The 20,197-nt window shown below is 36.3% G+C and overlaps 3 protein-coding genes and 1 long non-coding RNA gene across 5 annotated transcripts in view; 3 read left to right on the plus strand and 1 right to left on the minus strand.

The window, feature by feature from the left end:
• Window positions 1–5,330, plus strand: part of LOC105174289 (putative white-brown complex homolog protein 30) — a gene marked incomplete in the record, with an annotated part of 7,384 nt that extends 2,054 nt beyond the window's left edge. The window contains 9 exon segments of the mRNA XM_011096338.2: window positions 127–161; window positions 743–816; window positions 975–1,840; window positions 2,511–2,807; window positions 3,293–3,745; window positions 3,943–4,091; window positions 4,242–4,531; window positions 4,676–4,809; window positions 4,919–5,330. Of these exon segments, the coding sequence (XP_011094640.1) occupies window positions 127–161; window positions 743–816; window positions 975–1,840; window positions 2,511–2,807; window positions 3,293–3,745; window positions 3,943–4,091; window positions 4,242–4,531; window positions 4,676–4,809; window positions 4,919–5,075 (2,455 nt within the window).
• LOC105174290 (translin) lies at window positions 6,102–9,676 on the plus strand. Its single transcript, XM_011096339.2, has 7 exons — window positions 6,102–6,465; window positions 6,897–6,993; window positions 7,067–7,182; window positions 7,927–7,971; window positions 8,094–8,119; window positions 8,554–8,689; window positions 9,279–9,676. The coding sequence occupies exons 1-7, from the start codon at window positions 6,141–6,143 to the stop codon at window positions 9,389–9,391; spliced, it is 858 nt and encodes a 285-aa protein (XP_011094641.1). The 5' UTR covers window positions 6,102–6,140; the 3' UTR covers window positions 9,392–9,676.
• On the plus strand, window positions 10,279–15,532 carry LOC105174291. 2 transcript variants are annotated; one of them, XM_011096341.2, is made up of 8 exons: window positions 10,279–10,451; window positions 11,254–11,419; window positions 12,099–12,154; window positions 13,255–13,339; window positions 13,460–14,211; window positions 14,435–14,914; window positions 15,014–15,070; window positions 15,158–15,532. In XM_011096341.2, exons 2-8 carry the CDS (start codon window positions 11,257–11,259, stop codon window positions 15,356–15,358), a joined length of 1,794 nt encoding a protein of 597 aa, XP_011094643.1. In that variant the 5' UTR covers window positions 10,279–10,451; window positions 11,254–11,256; the 3' UTR covers window positions 15,359–15,532. The 2 variants fall into 2 exon arrangements, with proteins under 2 accessions (XP_011094643.1, XP_011094644.2); XM_011096342.2 differs by lacking the exons at window positions 10,279–10,451; window positions 12,099–12,154 and having other exon boundaries at window positions 11,286–11,419.
• LOC110012817 lies at window positions 15,577–16,364 on the minus strand. Its single transcript, XR_002288023.1, has 2 exons — window positions 16,216–16,364; window positions 15,577–16,033 (listed from the first exon to the last, which is right to left on the minus strand). It is a non-coding gene; the product is annotated as an uncharacterized LOC110012817 (long non-coding RNA).

A 20,197-nucleotide genomic window follows, 5' to 3' on the forward strand; every position in this document is an offset into this window, starting at 1 on the left:
CTGTCCAACCACCACACAAGAGACCCAATGCAAAAAAGGGTATGAATATCATCGAAAGCCTCGGGCCCTGATACTTAGAATTTTGCATCTCTATTTACTGACCTTCTTTGCTTTTTGCAAATCCAGACATTACTGCAGGCAGGGCTCTACTGAGCAAAGAGGTACGCTATAGAAACTCTTAAGTTGTTTCTTATACAAACTGATGCATTGCTCATTTGGGAGAAAGCATGGCGTGTAACTATTGTTAGTTTCCCGTGGACTTAAATAAGAGTCTTGTAGAGCATAGCTTTAACATGTGAAAATTTTCAATGAGAGAGGAGGTGAAAAAAAGTTTGTAATGAAAATAGTCAATGTTGTTAATATCTCTTCGGAAAGTTGGTTCCTCCAAAGATAGACTGTTGTTTATCCCAATTGTAGCAGCCCATGATGGAAGGACCATTGTGAAAATTGGAATGTTAAACCTCTGTCTAAGCAAATTGCTGTACCTTCTTAGTGATAAACTAGATAATATGAGATAAAGGTCATAGAAATAGTTATAAATAGGCAAATTCAAATTGTATTTGTTTTCTTTTTACGCGCATGCATCCATCTCACTCGCGCACACACCTAGCATTCGAACCCAAGACCTCCAACACTGGCTTCAAGTTGAGTACTTGTAATTAGGAAATATTCTTCCTTTGAATTTTTTGAAACACAATGATTGTTTCACCGTTTGTTCTAATATTATACTGAATATTTGCAGCTTGCTTCAAGTTGAGTACTTGTAATCCGAATTCTGATACACAGAACTTGCATGCATATGGATTTTTGATCATTGTAAGTTGAACACTTAATAAAAATCATATCTTTACATTGTTCAACAGATGGTTCTTCACATTATTAATTACCAGCTTCTTCCAGAAAAATGAAGAATTACATACATTGATCTCTTAATTTCTATCTTGCCCTAATCTGATTTCCACTCGTATATGCAGGGCTTGTTAACGTTGGTGTTGGTAGTGTTTTACAATTGCTCTGATCAAGTCCTCACCACTCGTTATGAAAGATTGGCCAAGTCCAGAGAAAGAGCGGCAAAAAGTGCCCGGGAAACTGCACTAGCAAGACAAAGGTGGCAAATGGCAAAAGAGGCTACAAAACTCAGAAGTATAGGCTTGCAACAGCAGCTATCGAGCAAATTTTCGCGTAAAACTGGTGATTCATCTTCACTTCCACCTAGGTTTCCGGGTAACTCGAGTACACCACTACCTGGTGCTCCAAAGACAACAAAGGAAGAAAACAACCTCACTCAGATGCTGCAATCAATTGAAGATAATCCAGACAGTCACAGAGGTTTCGACATGGCAATTGGAGATAAGCATATTAAGAAGCAAAATCTCAAGGCAAAACAGTTGCACACTAAAAGCCAAATATTTAAGTATGCTTATGGTCAACTTGAGAAAGAGAAAGCTATGGAACAGAAACAAAAATTGACCTTCTCAGGTGTAATTTCAATGGCCACTGATGCAGAAATGAAGACTAGGCCATCCCTTGAGGTTGCTTTCAAAGATCTCACCATAACTCTGGCAAACAAAAACAAACATCTGATGAGGCGTGTCACTGGGAAAATTTTGCCTGGTCGAATATCAGCTGTCATGGGTCCATCAGGGGCAGGGAAAACAACATTTCTTTCTGCTGTGGCAGGAAAGATAAGGGGGTGCCACATATCTGGTTCAATTCTCATAAATGGAAAGCCTGACTCAATTCACTGTTACAAGAAAATAGTAGGTTTTGTTCCACAAGATGATATAGTTCATGGAAACTTGACAGTAGAAGAGAACTTGCGTTTCAGTGCTCGGTGCAGGTATATTAGTTATTTGGGTTTTATGCATGTGGGGCAGTTATCATCATCCTTAAAGCTGAATATGTGAGGTTCAATAAGTTATTAAAAGACTATGCAGTTACCACCTGACATTGTAATGCATCCCACTACTGGAAATTCATTTTCAGTATAATGCTCTCAATTTGTTATATTCATAACTTTCCTTTAGAATTGCTAAAAAAGTGGAAATTGGTTACTGTTATTGTTATATGACACTGTGAGAGTTGAAACAGTAAACCTTTTATGACATTTTGCGCCATGAATGGAGCTAAATCTTTGTGATGGTGCAGCAAGAAACTACAAGTAGATGAATTCGTGACATTTCTTGCTCCTAAATTAAGTTTCTGACGTCTTATATTCTGGATTTGATTGTGCATAGATGGACTTATCCATGAAGTCACGCTCGTAATTAGTTTGCGAGCTATCTTTTTCAGATTTAGTTATTGTCTGCTTCTATTGTGCCTTTGCTAGTCATTTTGAATTAATTAGAACTTTTCCAATTTCTTTGTGCTAATTTTATACGGTGTAATCACCTTTCTGTTCTTGGGCTTGCAACATATTTCATTTTCTTGAATTTGATTTCTTTTGTTGATTTGATAAGTTGTTGGCTTTTTCTGCTGTGTACTCATGTTTGGGCTTCAACATTATGAAGACTTTCTGAAGACATACAGAAGGCCGATAAGGTCCTTGTTGTTGAAAGAGTTATTGAGTCCCTTGGACTACAAGCAGTGAGAGATTCTCTTGTTGGTACAGTAGAGAGGCGAGGTATCTCTGGTGGCCAGAAAAAACGTGTAAATGTTGGGCTGGAAATGGTCATGGAACCTTCACTATTAATCTTGGATGAACCCACATCTGGCTTAGACAGTGCATCCTCAGCCTTACTCATTAGAGCTCTTAGACGTGAAGCTCTTGAAGGAGTAAACATCTGCATGGTTGTTCATCAGCCCAGGTAAGTCCTAATGATAGCCCATTGCTCTCTCCCTGGACCTGAAATATGTCACGGTTAATAGAAATAGGAGTTTCCTGAAGAGAGACACCAGAAAGTGGGAGTTCCTAGAAGCTGTGTATTAATTCCACAACAAGAACAGGAAAAGCCAAAAAGTTTATCTGTAGGTACTATTAGAAGCTTAACAATGTGTTTCTCTTAACATTGGCTAAGCTCCAATCCCGTAGGCATCAGCGCAATATTCTAGCGATAATCACATTGAAATAACTCAGTGTGATGATATAATGCATTTACTTCTCTATAGGAAAATCTTGATGGTTAAAATCCATACGTGGAATGAAATTGTGTGCACACTCCCAAGGGCTGTTATCTTAGAAGCAGAGGTGTTCAACATAATTACTTGTGCATGCATATATAGATAGGCATTCCTTTCATCATGATGTTGCTGCTGCTAAAGTGTTAATGAATTTACAATTTTCCTGCTTCAGCTATACTTTGTACAAGATGTTCGATGACTTAATACTTTTAGCCAAAGGTGGTCTTACCGTGTACCATGGATCCGTGAAGAAAGTAGAAGAATATTTTGCAAGCTTTGGAGTCACCGTACCAGACCGTGTTAATCCTCCAGACCACTTCATCGATATACTCGAGGGTATAGTGAAACCAAGTGGCGGGTTAACTGCGGAACAACTGCCTGTCCGATGGATGCTTCACAATGGCTACGCTGTCCCTCCTGATATGCTACAATACTGTGACGAAATTGCATCTGGCTCTGGAGGTGTAAGTACTAGTAAAGGAGTTCCAACTCCAGAAGCATCTTTTGCTGGAAGTGAGTTGAAAGATAAGGAGGACCATTCACAGCACAGGTTTTTTAAACCTGATGACTTATCTAACAGACGTACTCCTGGTGTGCTTAAGCAATACAGATATTTCCTTGGAAGGTATAAAATCTGATACTTCTTCTGTGTCACTAATGGAGTTTCTGTTTCTTCATCTCTTCAGTCGACATAGCTTTTTATGAGTTCTTATGCACGTAAACAATGTATTCGTGCCACGCTTTTCAGTGACATGCTAAATTCAATTACACGTTCAATAAACTATGAGTTTGTCTTTGTTGACATGTTGTGAGTTTGTTCAGAAATGGAAAGCAACGGCTACGAGAAGCTAAGCTACAAGCGGCAGATTATCTAATCCTTTTGCTTGCTGGAGCATGCTTAGGAACTCTTTCAAAAGTGAAGGATGACACATTTGGCTATTTTGGTTATATGTATACAGTGATTGCAGTCTGTAAGTAGATTTTCACCAACATATCCCCTGTATTCACTGGATTTTCCAATAACAGTTCCGCTGCCTCATTTCTTGCAAGTTCATAAAAATGATATGTGATTCTGCTTTCATTATTCCTCATTGTTTATTATCTTAGTTTCTGTTTTGCAGCACTCCTGTGTAAGATTTCTGCTCTGAGATCATTCTCCCAGGACAAATTAGAGTACCTGAGAGAGAACGACAGTGGCATGAGCAGTCTAGCCTATTTCCTCTCCAAGGATACAGTTGATCATTTCAATACAGTTATCAAGCCTGTAGTTTTCCTTTCCATGTTCTATTCTTTCAGCAATCCAAGATCAACATTCCTAGAAAACTATGCCGTTTTGTTCTGCCTCATCTATTGCGTGACGGGGGTAGCCTACATTTTTGCTATCCTTCTTCAGCCTGCTCAAGCTCAACTGGTACGCCCTCAAAACTCTCCCTCTCCTGAGGCCCAGGCATACTATAACAGAACCCCACAATTTTGAAAATTTACATTGCACCTCTTGCAATAATATCTTTATATTATGCTTACAACGCCTATTTGCTTCCTTCTTTCCATGCAGTGGTGTGTGCTTCTTCCTGTTGTTCTTACTCTGATCGCAAATCAAGGTAAAGACGACAAATTTGGAAGGATCGTAAGTGGTTACTGTTATCCAACATGGGCTTTGGAAGCGTTCATTATAGCAAACGCTCAAAGGTCATTACAATTTTACCTTCCACTCAATTACTATGTGATTGTGCTCTGCGGACTACCTAATAATCTGTACTAGAAACCTGCCATAACTTTTGTTCCTACGTCTGCTCAGATACTCTGGAGTATGGTTGATAACTCGGTGTGCTGCGTTGAATGACTTTGGTTACGACGTTCACAACTGGACTAAATGTCTACTTCTCCTCATCCTCAGTGGCATACTATGTAGGTTTCTAGCTTTCTTTTTTTTGCTTACATTTGGAAAGAAATGAGTTTGTGGGCTGCTGCTGCTGCTGCTTCATCCTCATCTTCTTCTTCTTCTTCTTCTTCTTCTTCTTCTTCTTCTTCTTCTTCTTCTTCTTCTTACTCTTTTTATTTCTGTGGTGTACAAACAATGTAAAGCATATAGGCTCTGAGCACCCTTTGTTGTATCATATTTACTCACTTTTTGAGTGCCATCAAGTTTTGGTTTTGTTGGCACAATTTGTCATTGGGATTCTGTTTTGTCTCTCTCTAGAATTTATATAGCTCCTTCACATTATGATAGAAAAAATACTTTATTCTTTTTTTATTTTACTAAATGAATTCAAATATCCCTTAATATATATTAAATATCATTCCTATAATTTTCTTAAGATAATTTGGCTGTAATAACATATTTATTTAAAAAAAAGGCTACTATTATTGGTAGTTCCATGCCAAATACATGCAAATTTATTCATTGTGTGATTTTATTTATTCTATATATAAGGTGATGATGGACAAGTGAAATAATTAGTCAAAAACAATTCAATTATAATTAATGCATATTTTAAGGATTTTTTTATATTTTAATTAAAAATTGAAATGTGTAATTAATAATATCATCTGAACAGAATAATATATATATATATATTATCTTTATTTTAAAGAAATCAACAATATTATCCTTGTTTACGATGTTTCAAAGTAGTATTTTTCTTTTTTAAAGAAGTAATTATATGATTATATAAATATTTTAACAAATTGAATCTATATAAAAAAAATAGTAAAACAAATTATAAACTACATATAAATAAGAGTGGTAAAATAAATTATAATAAATTTACATAAAATAAATAAATACCTACATATTTGATGAGACTTAAATATATAATTTTAAATTTATTTGTGAGACTTCAAACTTAACAATTTACCTTTTCTTTTTATTATCTCAAAAAATCTAATTTGGTTGGGAGCAAAAATGATATTATAGAAAAACAATGGAGTAGTATATAAATACTACTAAAAAGTGAAAAATAAATAAATGCTCTGGAAATTATAAGCAGCGGGCAAATGCATTAACTCTTCCCACAAACATGAAATCGGCATTTCGAAGCGCCATTTCTACTACCCTCGCATTTTCATTCCGCTCCTTAAACCCTACCCGCCACCGCCCACCTCTCACTCTTCTCTCGAAGCATTCTCCTCTAACTTCAATGGCCGGCGGCGAGAGTGGAACCCACGTGCCATCGTTAGCCACTTTCCAGTCACTGGAGAAACAGTTCGAGGAATTTCGTCACCAGCTCGAGGATTCCGGCAGCTTGCGTGAGCGCATTCGGAGCGTTGCTTTGGAAATCGAGTCGGCTACGAGGCTCATGCACTCAAGTCTTCTGCTCATTCATCAGTCTCGTCCTGTACCTGGTGCGATTATGTACTTCCAAATTGTATTTGACCTTCATTCTCCCCATTTTTGTTTTAACTTTTTTCTATTTGAATCTTATCCTATTATATGGTCAATATACGTAGTTCTTACCGAAACGTTGCTGAGCATTGGAATAATGAAATTTGATAGAGAAATATTAGTTATACTTACTAAATCGGTTTTAGAAATGATAAACTAGGGCAGCGTGTAGTGGTGACATTTGAAAGTAAATATTAACTTTCCCTGAGTGTAATCGAGATTATATATACTAGAGAAAGATGAAATAGTTGCTCTGCTAAGTGTGTTATGAGAGAATTCCAAGAGCCTTTGTTGCCGTTTATTTTCTAAAATAATGGAATATACATCTATTTTTTTAGACGTGTGTTTCTCATTGGTTTCAATGTTATTCTAATAGTTGCTTTCTAAATAGAGGTTTTGGAGACAGCAAAACGGCAGATAGGTCTGATGAGGGAATTATTCAGTAGGCTTGCAGAAATTACCCGTGAATGCCCTGGACAGTATTACAGGTTTGTAGGATAATCGGTTCTTTTAGGACTTACTTTCTTTTCAAAATGATACTTATCTTTGTTCATTTTGTAGGTATCATGGGGATTGGAAGAGTGAGACACAGACTGTCGTGTCGCTCCTTGCTTTCATGCATTGGTTAGAAACAGGGAGTCTTCTTCTGCACACAGAAGCAGAGGAAAAGCTTGGATGTATGTCAAATTTAGTGATTCCAACTTAAAATTAATAAAGAAATTTCCTGGTCCATTTATATATGCTATATCACTTCTTGATCATATTCAGTTAAAATGTGCAAGTTTGGTTTGGAAGTGCCTTGTGAGCGGTCACCATGTCTGATCATAAATATATCTGTATTAGCTCAGCTCAAATTTGGAAAGAGGAAAAGAATCTACCATAAACCTCCCCTCAGCCAATGCTTATGATAGCCTTTCCTCATTCTACTGTCAAGATTTCTTATAGAACACCTTTTGATTGACTTATTTCAGTTAACGAGTTGCTGAGAAAGATCTTTTTCAGCTAATTCTAGTTATGCATCTTTGTGGAAGTTTTTAGGCATCACTTTGATTTCGAAAATTTTTATCTATGAACCTACAATTATATGTCATTTGATTTTGCTTTTAACATTCTTTAAGAGTTAAAACTTGTCTTCATTTCTTTTTGGTGCTCGTTCCTGCTTATTCAAAATCTGGGGTAAACAGTATAGCACTTCACTGTGATATTGTTTTACAGACCTAATTTTATGTCTCTAATGAAATTGGCAACAAAACATGCAGTGTGTTGAATGATCTGGGACTTCGGTATCAAACTTCGTACTTTTGTTCTTGAATGCCTAGGGTGAATACTTATTAGTATATGCTCTCTGGTCCATAACTATTTAAATTTGCAAAAAAAATATGACAAACTCTGAAGCTAATGTTTCTCGATTATTAACACAGTAAATCCTGATGAGTTTGGCCTTGATATCGAAGACTATCTCATTGGTAAGTGGTGACCTTCTGGCCAGTTTTCTGTTGATAATATATAGTAAGAACATTTGAGATTGCTTCAGGAGCTTACATGTTATTGATGGGTCATTCTGAAAAATCATTTTGTTCTTCTGCAGGAATATGTTTTATGTCCAATGACTTGGTAAGCACACTCACTAAAAATTCCTTTAGCTGAACTGAAGTGTTAGAAAAAGAAGAGGCACCCCAGTGTAAAAATAATTAGTTTGTAAATTTGAGAGATATGTTCATAGTGGTTGTGCAAAACCATGTGAAAGCAAGGTAATAATGCTTTTGACCGGAGATGGAATGATAAAATCATAAAGTCATGCATTCTCTGCTCTGGCATGATGTTATCCGCACTTTGGTAACATTGTGTGCGATGCAAAGCTTTAGATGTTGGAAAATTTCTAATTGATACTGAAAAATCTGAATGATAAGTTCTTGTGTATAAAAGCATTGAGGCGTAGAATGTGCATGATTTTGCATTATGTGCTAAATGTTTTCACCAAAGTTTCTCAATAAAGAAACATACTTTCATTCATTACAGATGAGAACCACTGCTTATGTGCATTGCAGCCTAGGTATGTGGTGAACCAAGTAACTGCTGGGGATTATGACTGCCCCAGGAAAGTATTGAAGTTCTTGACCGATCTTCATGCAGCATTTCGCATGCTCAACCTTCGGAATGACTTTTTGCGCAAGAAATTTGATGGTAAGCCAATTATTCTGATGTCTCTACGCCTATCTGTAATGGATCAGGATCTGGAAGTTTTGACCGTTTGGTTTTGTTTTTATTTTTATTTTCAAGTTTTAGTATTTTCAATGGGGTGAAAATATTTTAGTAGTTTTTGTGCTAGAAATGAAAATGTATGATTGTTTTCAAAACTAGGTTTATAGATGTGAGAAATAAGAATTTGTTTGGATTTGATTTGTTATATAAATATTTTCTAGATATTATATTTTGAATTTATAGTATAATATTACTTTTATTTCTGAAAAAAAGTCAAGATGACTGATGAAGCCTAGAACCATATATGAGAAAGTGGACCAAGGCTGCAAATTTTCATTGGAATTTGGCATTTTGAATGGGATTGGCTAAACAAACAAGTTTAAAATGTTAAAATAGTGTAAAACTGAAAATGGGTTTTTGAAAATAAAACCAAAAACCTGCATATAAAATGTATGTCAACTTTCTTATGTATACCCTGATATGATGTCTGTCAGCTAGTCTTTGACCTGCTGTTCTTTTGTGAATTTCATTTACATTAAACCTAGTGCTGGTGCAATTTTTACTTGAGCAGGGATGAAGTATGACCTTAGAAGAGTTGAAGAAGTTTACTACGACGTAAAAATTAGAGGCCTGGCAGCAAACGGGGAGAAAACAGGAGAGCAAAATGACCAAGCACAATCATGAAACACGGGGCCCAGCTTTACCGCCCCTCTTCCCCTTATTTTTATCTTCGGGGTGCCTGGTTTTCCCCATTCATCCTATGCATGTCTCTAATTTTCAATGTAGATGGTAGAGTTGCCTATACAAAATTCAACTGCTAGTTACTCCTACAAAATACAGGGCTTCTCTTCTCTTTATGCAGCTATGTATTTTGGTTTGGACGCATGACAATGAAGCAACCTTGAAAAGGCTGAGCCAGGCGTTTCACATGCACGCCTGCGGTGTAAAGTGCAATTTTCCACTAATTTATTCATTGTTTTCATTAAATATAAATAATTCGAAAAAACATATAACTAGAAAAGACTGAGATGTCAAGAATCACTTTTGTAACATCCATACAGGCTGGAGGAAGCACTATTTGGTCGATTGGCACTAATATTTCAGAAAAAAAGAAAAAAGAAATGAAGTTTTAGATTAAATGACACTGCTTGCCACAATAAGAAGATACACAAGAAGCAAGTGTATTTATATGTTTGGTGGAGGTCAAACTATTTTAAACTTCAAAAGTTGCTTAAAAGTTTGGACCCCTCAACATAATAAATTTGAGAGACATTTGAAAGCGTAGTCATTTCCAGAGTATAATATAATAAGCTAATATGGGTACTGAGAGCGTAAGACAATGATGATGGAGTAATTAATAGTTGTAAGTATGTGTAATTAATAAAGAAATGGTGTTGAGAATGTAAGAGGGAGGTCAACTGGAAGTTGACCAAGATTAAGACAGGACATGAACACACACACCTCTTTTCGTAAATTAAGAAAAAAGTGAGGGAAGTAGGTGTCATTGTCGCAGTCTCACACAACTCTATAACTGCTCATCGCCACGGCGGACCCCAACCCACATATTCCATTACAACTTTGTAAAATCCCTTTCGATTCCGTCGAATATATTGCGTCACTGTACCTACTTTCCCATTCTCCCAAGAACCTTCTCTTCCTCATTATTCCCTCCCTCCCTCTCTCTCTCTCTCTCTCTCACGCACACACACTGCAACGAGACAACTCAAGAAACTGGAGTGTCAAGGTTAGCTCTTTCTTATGCTCATGCAATTTGTTTTTTCTGGTTTTGTTTTGTTTTGTTTTTATTAATGTAGTGTTGCTTTGTTGAATTTCTATGTTGTTGTCTTTGCCAAGTATTGTTGGGCATTGCTCGTTTGCTAGATTTGTGTTTCCTTTTTTCATGAAGGATGGAGGTTGAGGAATGATAGCTAGTATATGATGCTTGTTCTAGTGTGTAGATTATGAAGTGTATCGAGTGAGTTATTATGGAATACGTATGAGGTGAATGAAAGACTAATGCCCACTACTATTCAATTAAAGTGGAGAAATGGAAGCCAAATCAATAACTATGCGCCATGGAATTGCACTAGAGAAAATGGTATAAACAATGCATTGAAGAGTGAAGACATAAGTGTGCCGTAATAGGGTGATTATTGCGTAGGTCTCTTGTGCCGTAATAGGGTGATTATTGCGTAGGTCTCTTGTGCCGTAATAGGGTGATTATTGCATAGGTCTCTTGTGCCGTAATAGGGTGATTATTGCATAGGTTCCTTTTTTTTTTCCATTTTTGGTGGGACATAGCCTATGTTATTGTACTGAATTGACTTGGTAAAATGAAAAATGGGAGGCTGTAGATGTAAACCTGGAGGGGCACTTATGTTATCATTCTATCTCCTGTGATTGGAGAATTTAAGTTATACTTTTAGCTTTGCTGTATCTGTGCTACAATTTCAAACTCTCAAATTGGCTTAAATAGAATGTTTTTGTACCTCCTACTAGTTAAGCTTAAACAGAATACTTCTCCTATTATCAATAATGTTTATCAGGTCATGGAGAATGGACCTCCAACAATTGGATTTGAAGATGGGACAATTGATGTTGAGCGTCTGCTTGTAGAACCCCAAGATGGGCATGTCTCAGTGGATAGTGTCATGTGTTTTAATGATATCGCGGAGAATGCCATGGAGATGGAAGAGGTTTCCCGCCATTTTGGTATATTCTAAAATCAAGCAACGCAAATTTCTCTCTCCTCACATACCAACTTATAAAACTACAATTCAATGATTATTTTGTCATTTGGTGAAGAGTTGTAAGAGTGATTTTAATTACTTGCAAAGTACTTCTATGTTTAGGCAAGAGACGTAAAAGGAGCCATTAGAAAATATCTACTTGTGAACTGATGCTGGACTAGTTATCAAGGATGATTTACCATTTTACCGAGTTATATCTTGTTTGTAACTAATTCTGATACATTTTATTTGTATTACATAATATTAATCTGAGTTCTGAGATGCGCATCAATCATCTGTATTGCCAAATAATTCGTGTTATTATTACTATCAGGAACAAAATGGTAGTTTCTCTCTCTGATTGTATATGTTAATTTCCTTTGACTATCTTGTATCTGTCTGCATAAATAAAATATCATTGCATTTCTTTCTTTCAGTGTAACCTATGAAACCTTCAGTTCTCCAGTGTACTCTTCCAAAATCATCCTGTGGAGAAGAAAGCCCCTTTGAGCTCAGCTTTGAATGTGGTTTACACATGTGCCATCGAATGTTCTCATATTAGATATATTCAGCACATATTCTGTGATTCTTAAATATCCTGACTGTTTGATTATTTACTAAGAGATGAGCTGCCATTGCTCATAAATTTGTACTCTACGCAGGTGTTCCGAATACTGCTGTATCTCAGGAATGTGGTGAAGATATTCTCAATGGGGATGTATGTCATGGTTATTCTTCTCAACCAATGGTTGAGTGTGATTCTTAAGGATGTTTGATGATATAATTTAGTTTAACTGCCCATCTTTTGTAATCTTGTTTCTACTGCTTCTAATTTATTGCTATATATATATATATATGAATTTCTGTGTTTTCCTATATTGTAGATTTCAGCATGTTGGCCCCATGTAATGCACATTTACTTGTGTGCCGCAACTGCAGATTGCCTTTCATCAATATAGGGCTTATGTTTTTAACATATACTATGGATGTATAGCAGCTTGTATTAATATTTTATTCATGTATAGTTTCCATTTATTTCACTAAAAGAAATATAATATTTCTGTGCGAGTTGAGGTTTCAGTTCTAGGAAGTTTTCTTCTTTCTGGATCTTAGCTCATTAGTGAAGCATTATTTAGCGACTATTAGGTTTTGAGTGGTGATTCATGTGGAACTTAACAATAACACTGCTTGTATTGTGTCATCTGAGCCTTTTTATCTTATAAAGGTATTTTAATTGAAGAAAAAGAAGCAACTGATCATTTCTAGAAGGCTTAGGTTGAGCAATTCAAGAACAGTCACATCATATATTTTAACATGGATTGTTGAGTGTTTTGGTTGGTGCATATTATGCATTGACATTTGCTGGGTCTCTCTCTCGCTCTCTCTCACACACACAAATAGCATGTATGTGTGTGGGGACAAACAGAAATATTTTATAGTAGTTTGAACTTCACCCTAACATTGTGTTCAAGCTATTGCAAAAAGTTTAGTAGTGCATTCCAAATTTTCTTGTTCATTTAGTGTGCTGTTTTGAGAAATTGGAAGCAATATTAACGGTGTAAAGACTTCATGATTTTGATGGCGTCCTGCTTTCCCCCCAAATTTGTATTTAAAAATGATGGATATAGTGGAAGAAGAAAATATAGTTTCAACCGGTTCATCTTGAACTTTGCCTCTTCTGAACTGTGAGATTGATATTTTGTATACAGTGGAGTCTGTTATACACATGGACATGATGGGGAAACTGATTTTTTCTGCATTGATCTCTATCTTCAGCTTTTGTGAATTGTCACATCTTACAAGGATGGTGATGTGTAGGTACTTGATTCAATGCGTGAAGTTGAAGTTGGATATTTTAGAATGCAGAATGATTTCTGTAGCATGGGAGAAGAGTACCTTCTAGGTGGGTGTCCTTTCTTGTTTTTAATTGTTCTGATCTACTTTTTCACACCTCGAGTAGCTTACGCCAATAGCTTTCCCCTGCCCCCTGAAAAAAACAAAAATTACACTATTGGCTATTCAGGTGTTGAATTTGCTGAAAGTATTACAAATCTGGATTATGGTTCAAGTGAAGGCCTGCAGACTTCAGTGTCAGACAGTCCAGTTCTAGCATCTGCTGCTGTTACTGACACTCCTTGGAAAGCAGATCTATTTAGAGCAATGGAAGTGCCTGAATGCCAGAATCACCAACTTAATGCTGACAGCTCCAGATTTGGTGAAATTTCTGATCCCTGCCACAAGTCTGAAACATTCGTTGAGGAGGAGGAGCCGTCAAAGTCTCCTACATCATGTGCTTTACAGGATATGGGCAAGTTCCATGATATTTCAAGCTGTTCTTTTCAAGATATATTGGATGAGAATGACACAAGCCTTTCTCCATCAGTTGACATGCTACACAGTCCTAAGAATGAGAAAAGTAGTGAATTTGGTGGGCTGACAGGCCAAACTGGTGAGATCAAAAGATTCCTGGGGCGGGATGCATTAGTAACAACGTCAGCTCCAGCAAGCCACACTAACACTTTTCCTACGCCAAAGAGATCACGTAAGCCCACACAGAGGTACATTGATGAACTAGCAGATCCGCTTTCCAGACATTCAAAAAAAAGGCGGGAAGTTTCTTCTTCAAAGTCGTTAGGAGTTAAAGATCATAAGAAATGCCGTCTAGGACCTAGAGCAATAAGATTGCCTGCTGAAGAGTCCAGTGTCAAAGCTATTCAGGTGCCTTTTGGTTCCTTGGTGCAGAATGAATGTCCTGAGAGCTGTGCATATGATATGGTGAGTTTTAGAGCAAGATGTCTTCTAATGATTGCCTAATTATATCGGCTTCCTACAAGCCAGTTATCCTCCCTTCTTTCTTATGTTCTGGGGTTCCTCTTTATTGTTTGTAATATTCAATTTTTTATCGGCTGCAAGATCTATCTATACAAGTTTATGGATTTTAAACATATAAGTTGCTATTGAACTCCAAAATGATGAAATTGGTGCTTGATGTAAATAGGTCCGTAGTTCAGATAGAGGAAACCTGATGACTAAGTCCAAAGATAGCCGGATTAGTTCAGAAAATCAAAAGAAAAAAGATGTATTTGCCGGAGCTATTCATCTCAAGAAAAGGGATGATAGTGTCTCTGCTGCAACTCAAAAGAAGAGGGATGACAATGTTGCTGCAGTTCATTTAAAGAAAAGGGAAGACAATGTTACTGCAGTTCATATAAAGAAAAGGGATGACAACATTACTGCAGTGAGTCCGAAGAAACCGGACGACTGTGACGCAACAGTACGTCAAAAGAAAAGAGATGACTATCTCACAGCAGAGAGCTCTGAAGAAGTTAATGGTCGGAGGAAGCATCATAGGTTATGGACGATTGCAGAGGTTAAAAAATTAATTGATGGTGTCGCAGAATATGGTGTTGGAAGATGGAGTCGGATAAAGAAGCTTTTCTTCTCTGCATCTGCTCATCGTACTTCTGTAGATCTCAAGGTGAATGCTTCTCTTTCTTTCAAGCTATGCCCTGCTATAAACTTTCTGTCTATCCGTATTCATGATTTGATATCATTTGTTGCTTGCAATTTGGCACAGGACAAATGGCGAAATCTTTTGAAAGCAAGTGGTATTCAGAGTCAAGGCAGTCGACAGGTTACCTTTTTCTTCATACTGTGCAGCATTTTTACCTCCGACCTTGCTTGAGGTTGAAAGTCTTGTCTTGAACGTTCATCAATGCAGGGAGAAAAGAAACGGAATATGGCCTGGCGTCCTCTGCCAAAGTCAATCCTGCGCCGTGTTTGTGAGCTGGCTACAATATATCCTTATCCCAAAGGCCGGAAAACCAAGATTGCACATATTCATCATGATTCTCCAGATAGAAGTACAGATATTACATTGGGCGACTACAGAAGAATCCTACGAAGTATTAATGGCAATTGATTCTCCTGTTAGTATGATTAGGCAATTTTATACATAATTTCAAATTTCTCCCTAACAGTGCTGCCTGTCCATCCTAAACAGCATGTAGAACTGAGGATTTTAGAACTATTTGGATTGATTTTTGAACAGAATTTCACATGATTTCAGTGACTGAATGTCTGGTTTTGCTGACAACGGAATTGAGTATAATGACTACTTTCTCAACTGCCGTTTCAAAGTACAAATACAAAGGCCAAACGTGTATCAGAGAAAGTCCAAGTGCAGAAAACTCAAAAATGTCCAAGCATCATACGTTCGTTTAGTATTACACAAATTTTCAAACTCAAACATCGTATTATTGTCTTGACACGAAACAAGAAAGACGCATACATTATACATCATCATAGGTCTCATTCAACCAGTTCCATTACCATTGTTGTCACCGTCGTCTCCGTCTCCACCAGAATTGCTACCCCACTGATTATAATACTGTCTAGGTATGTTATGATGGTTGTCTAGGGTGCCATCTGGATGGCCGGCCGTGCTGGTTCTTTCTTTATTTGAGTTCTCTGCCACAGATACCTTTCTGCCATTGTTTTCCCCACTGTTGACAAGAGCTCTCCGAGGAGCTGCCAAGCATAAGGAAGTAAGTAAAGCAATGAAGAGAACGGCCACCACTTTCATTTTCTCTCCCGGCTGCATGGTTGGAGACAAAACCATACTACGTTAATAACAATTCCAATTCAAGAAAAGAGATATGGTGTCAAATCGTTCCAAGTCATACAAATTGTGATAGAGCAACGTCACAACAGAACAGAAGCAAAAGTAAAAACCTTAAAGTAAAAGATGGGTTCAACGTATATTTTCAGCTGACTTACCTGAGGCTGACAAGCAGAAATAATGTGGGTGGATTTACAAGAAGAAATTCACTCTAATATATATAGAAGACTTTGTTACTGTTATTTGTTTGGTCATACAAACATTGGATCAAGAAATGGGGTATCACCAATAAGTAGACAAGGGTGAGTGGATTAGCAATATTTACCTTTGTGGTGTTTTTTATAATGAGCAATTATGATAGAAAAGAGACTTTGTTGTCCGAATTAGTTGCCTAAATAGGAAAATCCCACTTTGTAAGTGGGTTTATTGATCACAAGGTCAACTTGCAAGGTTATGGATTTACTGTGTTGGGAAGCTTTATGATATCAAAGGTTTGATTGGTAGTGGAAATGAGGGCGTGGAGAAGGCTTTTTGAAGCACAAGTCACACATAATTGAACCATTAGCATTAGGTTTTCCCATTTATCTCTGATATCTGGTCCCCACTCCCTAGGCCATTACTCCAATGTATATCAACCTAATTAATATGTTCTTTTGAACCCAATTCTTGAATGACTTGTTTCCATCCACTTCCTAATTCATTTGAGCTTGAAATTGAAGTCCGGATCCGTATTAGCAGTCCGTATGTTGAAAATGTACATAGGATTCAATATTAATTTTCAAACACTATACATACAGAGAATGAGTCATCTTGACTTTCAAATTTCGAGAGACAATTAGTATCTATAATACTGATACACTTGAACTCATCACATCAAATTTCAAATTTTGATGATTTTATTACTCGTATCACTAAAGTTTAGTGGTAAGAATTCTACATTCGACCTGGGCTCGAATCCCAACAGCCACACACTAATTCTGTTTTTTGAAAAGTAATTTCATTTGTACGACCCAAATTGTGCGTTTACCTTTTAGATAATTGAAAGTTGTACCCTTTTGTGTACTTCATGTGTTGGTAATGGTACTTATAACTTGTCCTTGTTTTGGTAACATGGAGAAACTGACCGACTCCCATTCATTTTGCCTTTCAATATCATTCATTCAGATGTGCCCATCTCTCTTCTCCTCTAACCAAAATTTGACGAAACTACCAATTCAACCCTTTACATTAATGCCTAAATGAATCCAACTAAAATCTTCCACGTTATTGTTTTAATTTACTCAAAATTTTATTGAGGTTTAAGACCATTATATCTAAACTTGATTGATTATTACTCGAATCGATTTCAAACAAATTATAACGAGCTAAATTCGAGTAGAATTTGAGTATTCTGAATTTGTTTGCTTACTTTTTTTTATTATTATTAATCAAATCGAGCTTAAATCGAATTTCAATGTAAAATTATGTTTAGATTATCTTACATGCTTAACAATCTAGCTAGATGTTATTTCATAGGAAACATGTACAAATGATCCAAGTGAAAGTCGAGGCACATGATCTCAAAGTTGCTAGTTTAAATCTCATTAAATACAGATATTAATATATTGTAATAGTAGTTATTGATTAATTACATACATTTATTATTAATAATAGATACATGTCTATTGAAATTTATAAAGTAATTGTGATCACACACTTAAAAAAAATCCCAAAATTGAAAAAAAAAATTATACCTCCTTTGAACAATTTGCATTCAATTTTGAAGTTGAAAATCCTCTTCCAAGGAGCAAAGGAGTCAGAAATTTTAGTTGGAAAAAATTAAACAGGCAGGGTGCCAGCTAATATATATAATAATAATACTCTTGGGAAAAAAATACTGAGAAACACACGTGATATTTAATTAATTCAGTAGTCGAATCAAATCAAATCATTGTCGTGCATTCCACAATACTCCCATTCAATCATGTATACCTTAATATCTTCTCCCCCACACCTACACACTTAAAATTAAACTCCCACATCTAAAATAGAAAATAAAAATAAAAGATAGTCTGATATTCATAATCATTTATTATTTTCAAAATAATGATAAATAATTTCGTCTGAAATTAATTAAATAACTTCAAATGCAAAAGAGAGAAGGGGTTTATATATAGTGTGGTAAATGAATTGTGAATTAGTTTGGGCAAGAAAATGACATACAGAGATGTGTATGTATATATGTGCATGTGTAATGGGGTAATGGGCCGAGGTGTGGCCGGTGAGCAGAGATGCACATAAGTGTATTGAGGTGTCACCAACATGCATGTCTCCTAATCCCCGTGAGCCACAATGGGCCCTATCTCTCATGTGCTATTCATTCCTTCCTATTAATGACACCCCCACCCCACCCCACCCCACCCCAACAACAAGAACCTTCCTTCCTAGGGTTTCCTTAATTAAGACACTCCTTTGATTCTCCTCTAAAATATCCATGCTTGTAGGTGGCAAAACATCACTTGCTTCCTCTTTACTACAATTATGTTATGAACATTCTTAAGTTAAAACAGAGATACAATTATGTCAATCTACTTCCTAATGTTTGCACATATATATTACAAACTAAAGATATGATCATATATATTACATTATAAATTCTCAACTGATCATATGATGTTGAGGAAAAATCAAGACGCAAAACATTGTTGCAGTGCAAGTTTGTGTAGTACATCCACACGTCAGGACATATCAGTATAATTATCTTGTATGTTGTCCGTAACTCGTACCGAGTCTCTAAAAATTTCATACATGCAATCATATATGTGGATGACTCTTTACACACACATTTGATGTCAAAAAGTGTAAGGAGTTGAGATGTTGTATAACGGTAATTAAGAATGTGTTGTTATAGTCAGGAATATTGAATTGGTTTTTTCTGGAGAAGTGGAGAAACAGTTGAAATTTTGTGTCTGTGAAAGCGTTAGATGATTGAAGAGCTGGAAATGATGTAGGGGAGATTGGTGGTACAAGAGGAACGTCCTTGGGGGATGAATCAGTTGGCTGGCTTTTCAATTATGCTTCTGCCCAGATGGATGATATATCACATCAATCACACACACACACACACACATACATCCTCATGGAAACCAAAACCAAGCTTTACACATACATCTGTCTATCCTCACAGCTCAGATTTTCAAGGCATTTCTCATGCAGAATTTAATGGCAATGCATTTTGAACCATACAAAACTCTGATGGATGGATGCGCGTAAATACTTATGTAGGAAACAAAATGGCAATATTAATTGATATGGGTCGTCACCATCTTAACTATCATGTACGGCATAACGGCAACATGGAAAACTAATAACATGCGGTATCTTTAGGTGCTAAGTGTGGTTTTCGGCTTTTTTACTAATACAAAATCAGTATATTGACAAGCAAAAGTGTATGCAGAACGATGATTCTTAGATTCAAGTTCTACCAGATGAACAAGTCGGAACGAGTGAGAACAGAGTTTGTGAATAAAACAAAGATACTTAGGACAGCACACTGATGTATAGAAATATATATAGTTTAAGTGGGGTTGTCTGTATATTTTTAATTTAAACCAAAGACTAGTTCTTCCTTGTATTTGTTTCAGGTTCATGCATAAATTCTTTCCTGCAACTAAAGTATGGCGAGGTGGTCAGAAAAGCAGAGAGATTAGAGATTTGCAAAATTTTGTCACATTTCTTGAGTGAGCCAGGGATAAGAGTTATGTGCCTACATAAAGAATACCAGAGTACGGCCAGTACTTGCTTCCTGTACTCATCACCATCATTACTTGACTTCTTCATTAATAATAAAGACAATTAAATAATCACAAATTTGAGGAAGCGCCCATTAGTTAAGACAATTAGATAATCACAAATTTGGAGAAACGAATAGCAAGAAGACAAGGCCTGGCCAGCACTAATGATCAATTAATAAAAAATTAAACAATTAATTAGATCACCTTCTTCAATTAAACAACATATTTATCCATTTAATAATTTTTAACTCAAGTTCAAGAACACTAAACTTGGTGTTACAGTTGTCTGGGTCAAATTGGCTGACACATATGACTTTAGTAAAATGAAATATATGGCATCTCCATCCCCTTTCATATTATTACACAC

This window comes from Sesamum indicum, linkage group LG11 (assembly GCF_000512975.1).
Source record: "Sesamum indicum cultivar Zhongzhi No. 13 linkage group LG11, S_indicum_v1.0, whole genome shotgun sequence".
NCBI classification, from domain to species: Eukaryota; Viridiplantae; Streptophyta; class Magnoliopsida; order Lamiales; family Pedaliaceae; genus Sesamum; species Sesamum indicum.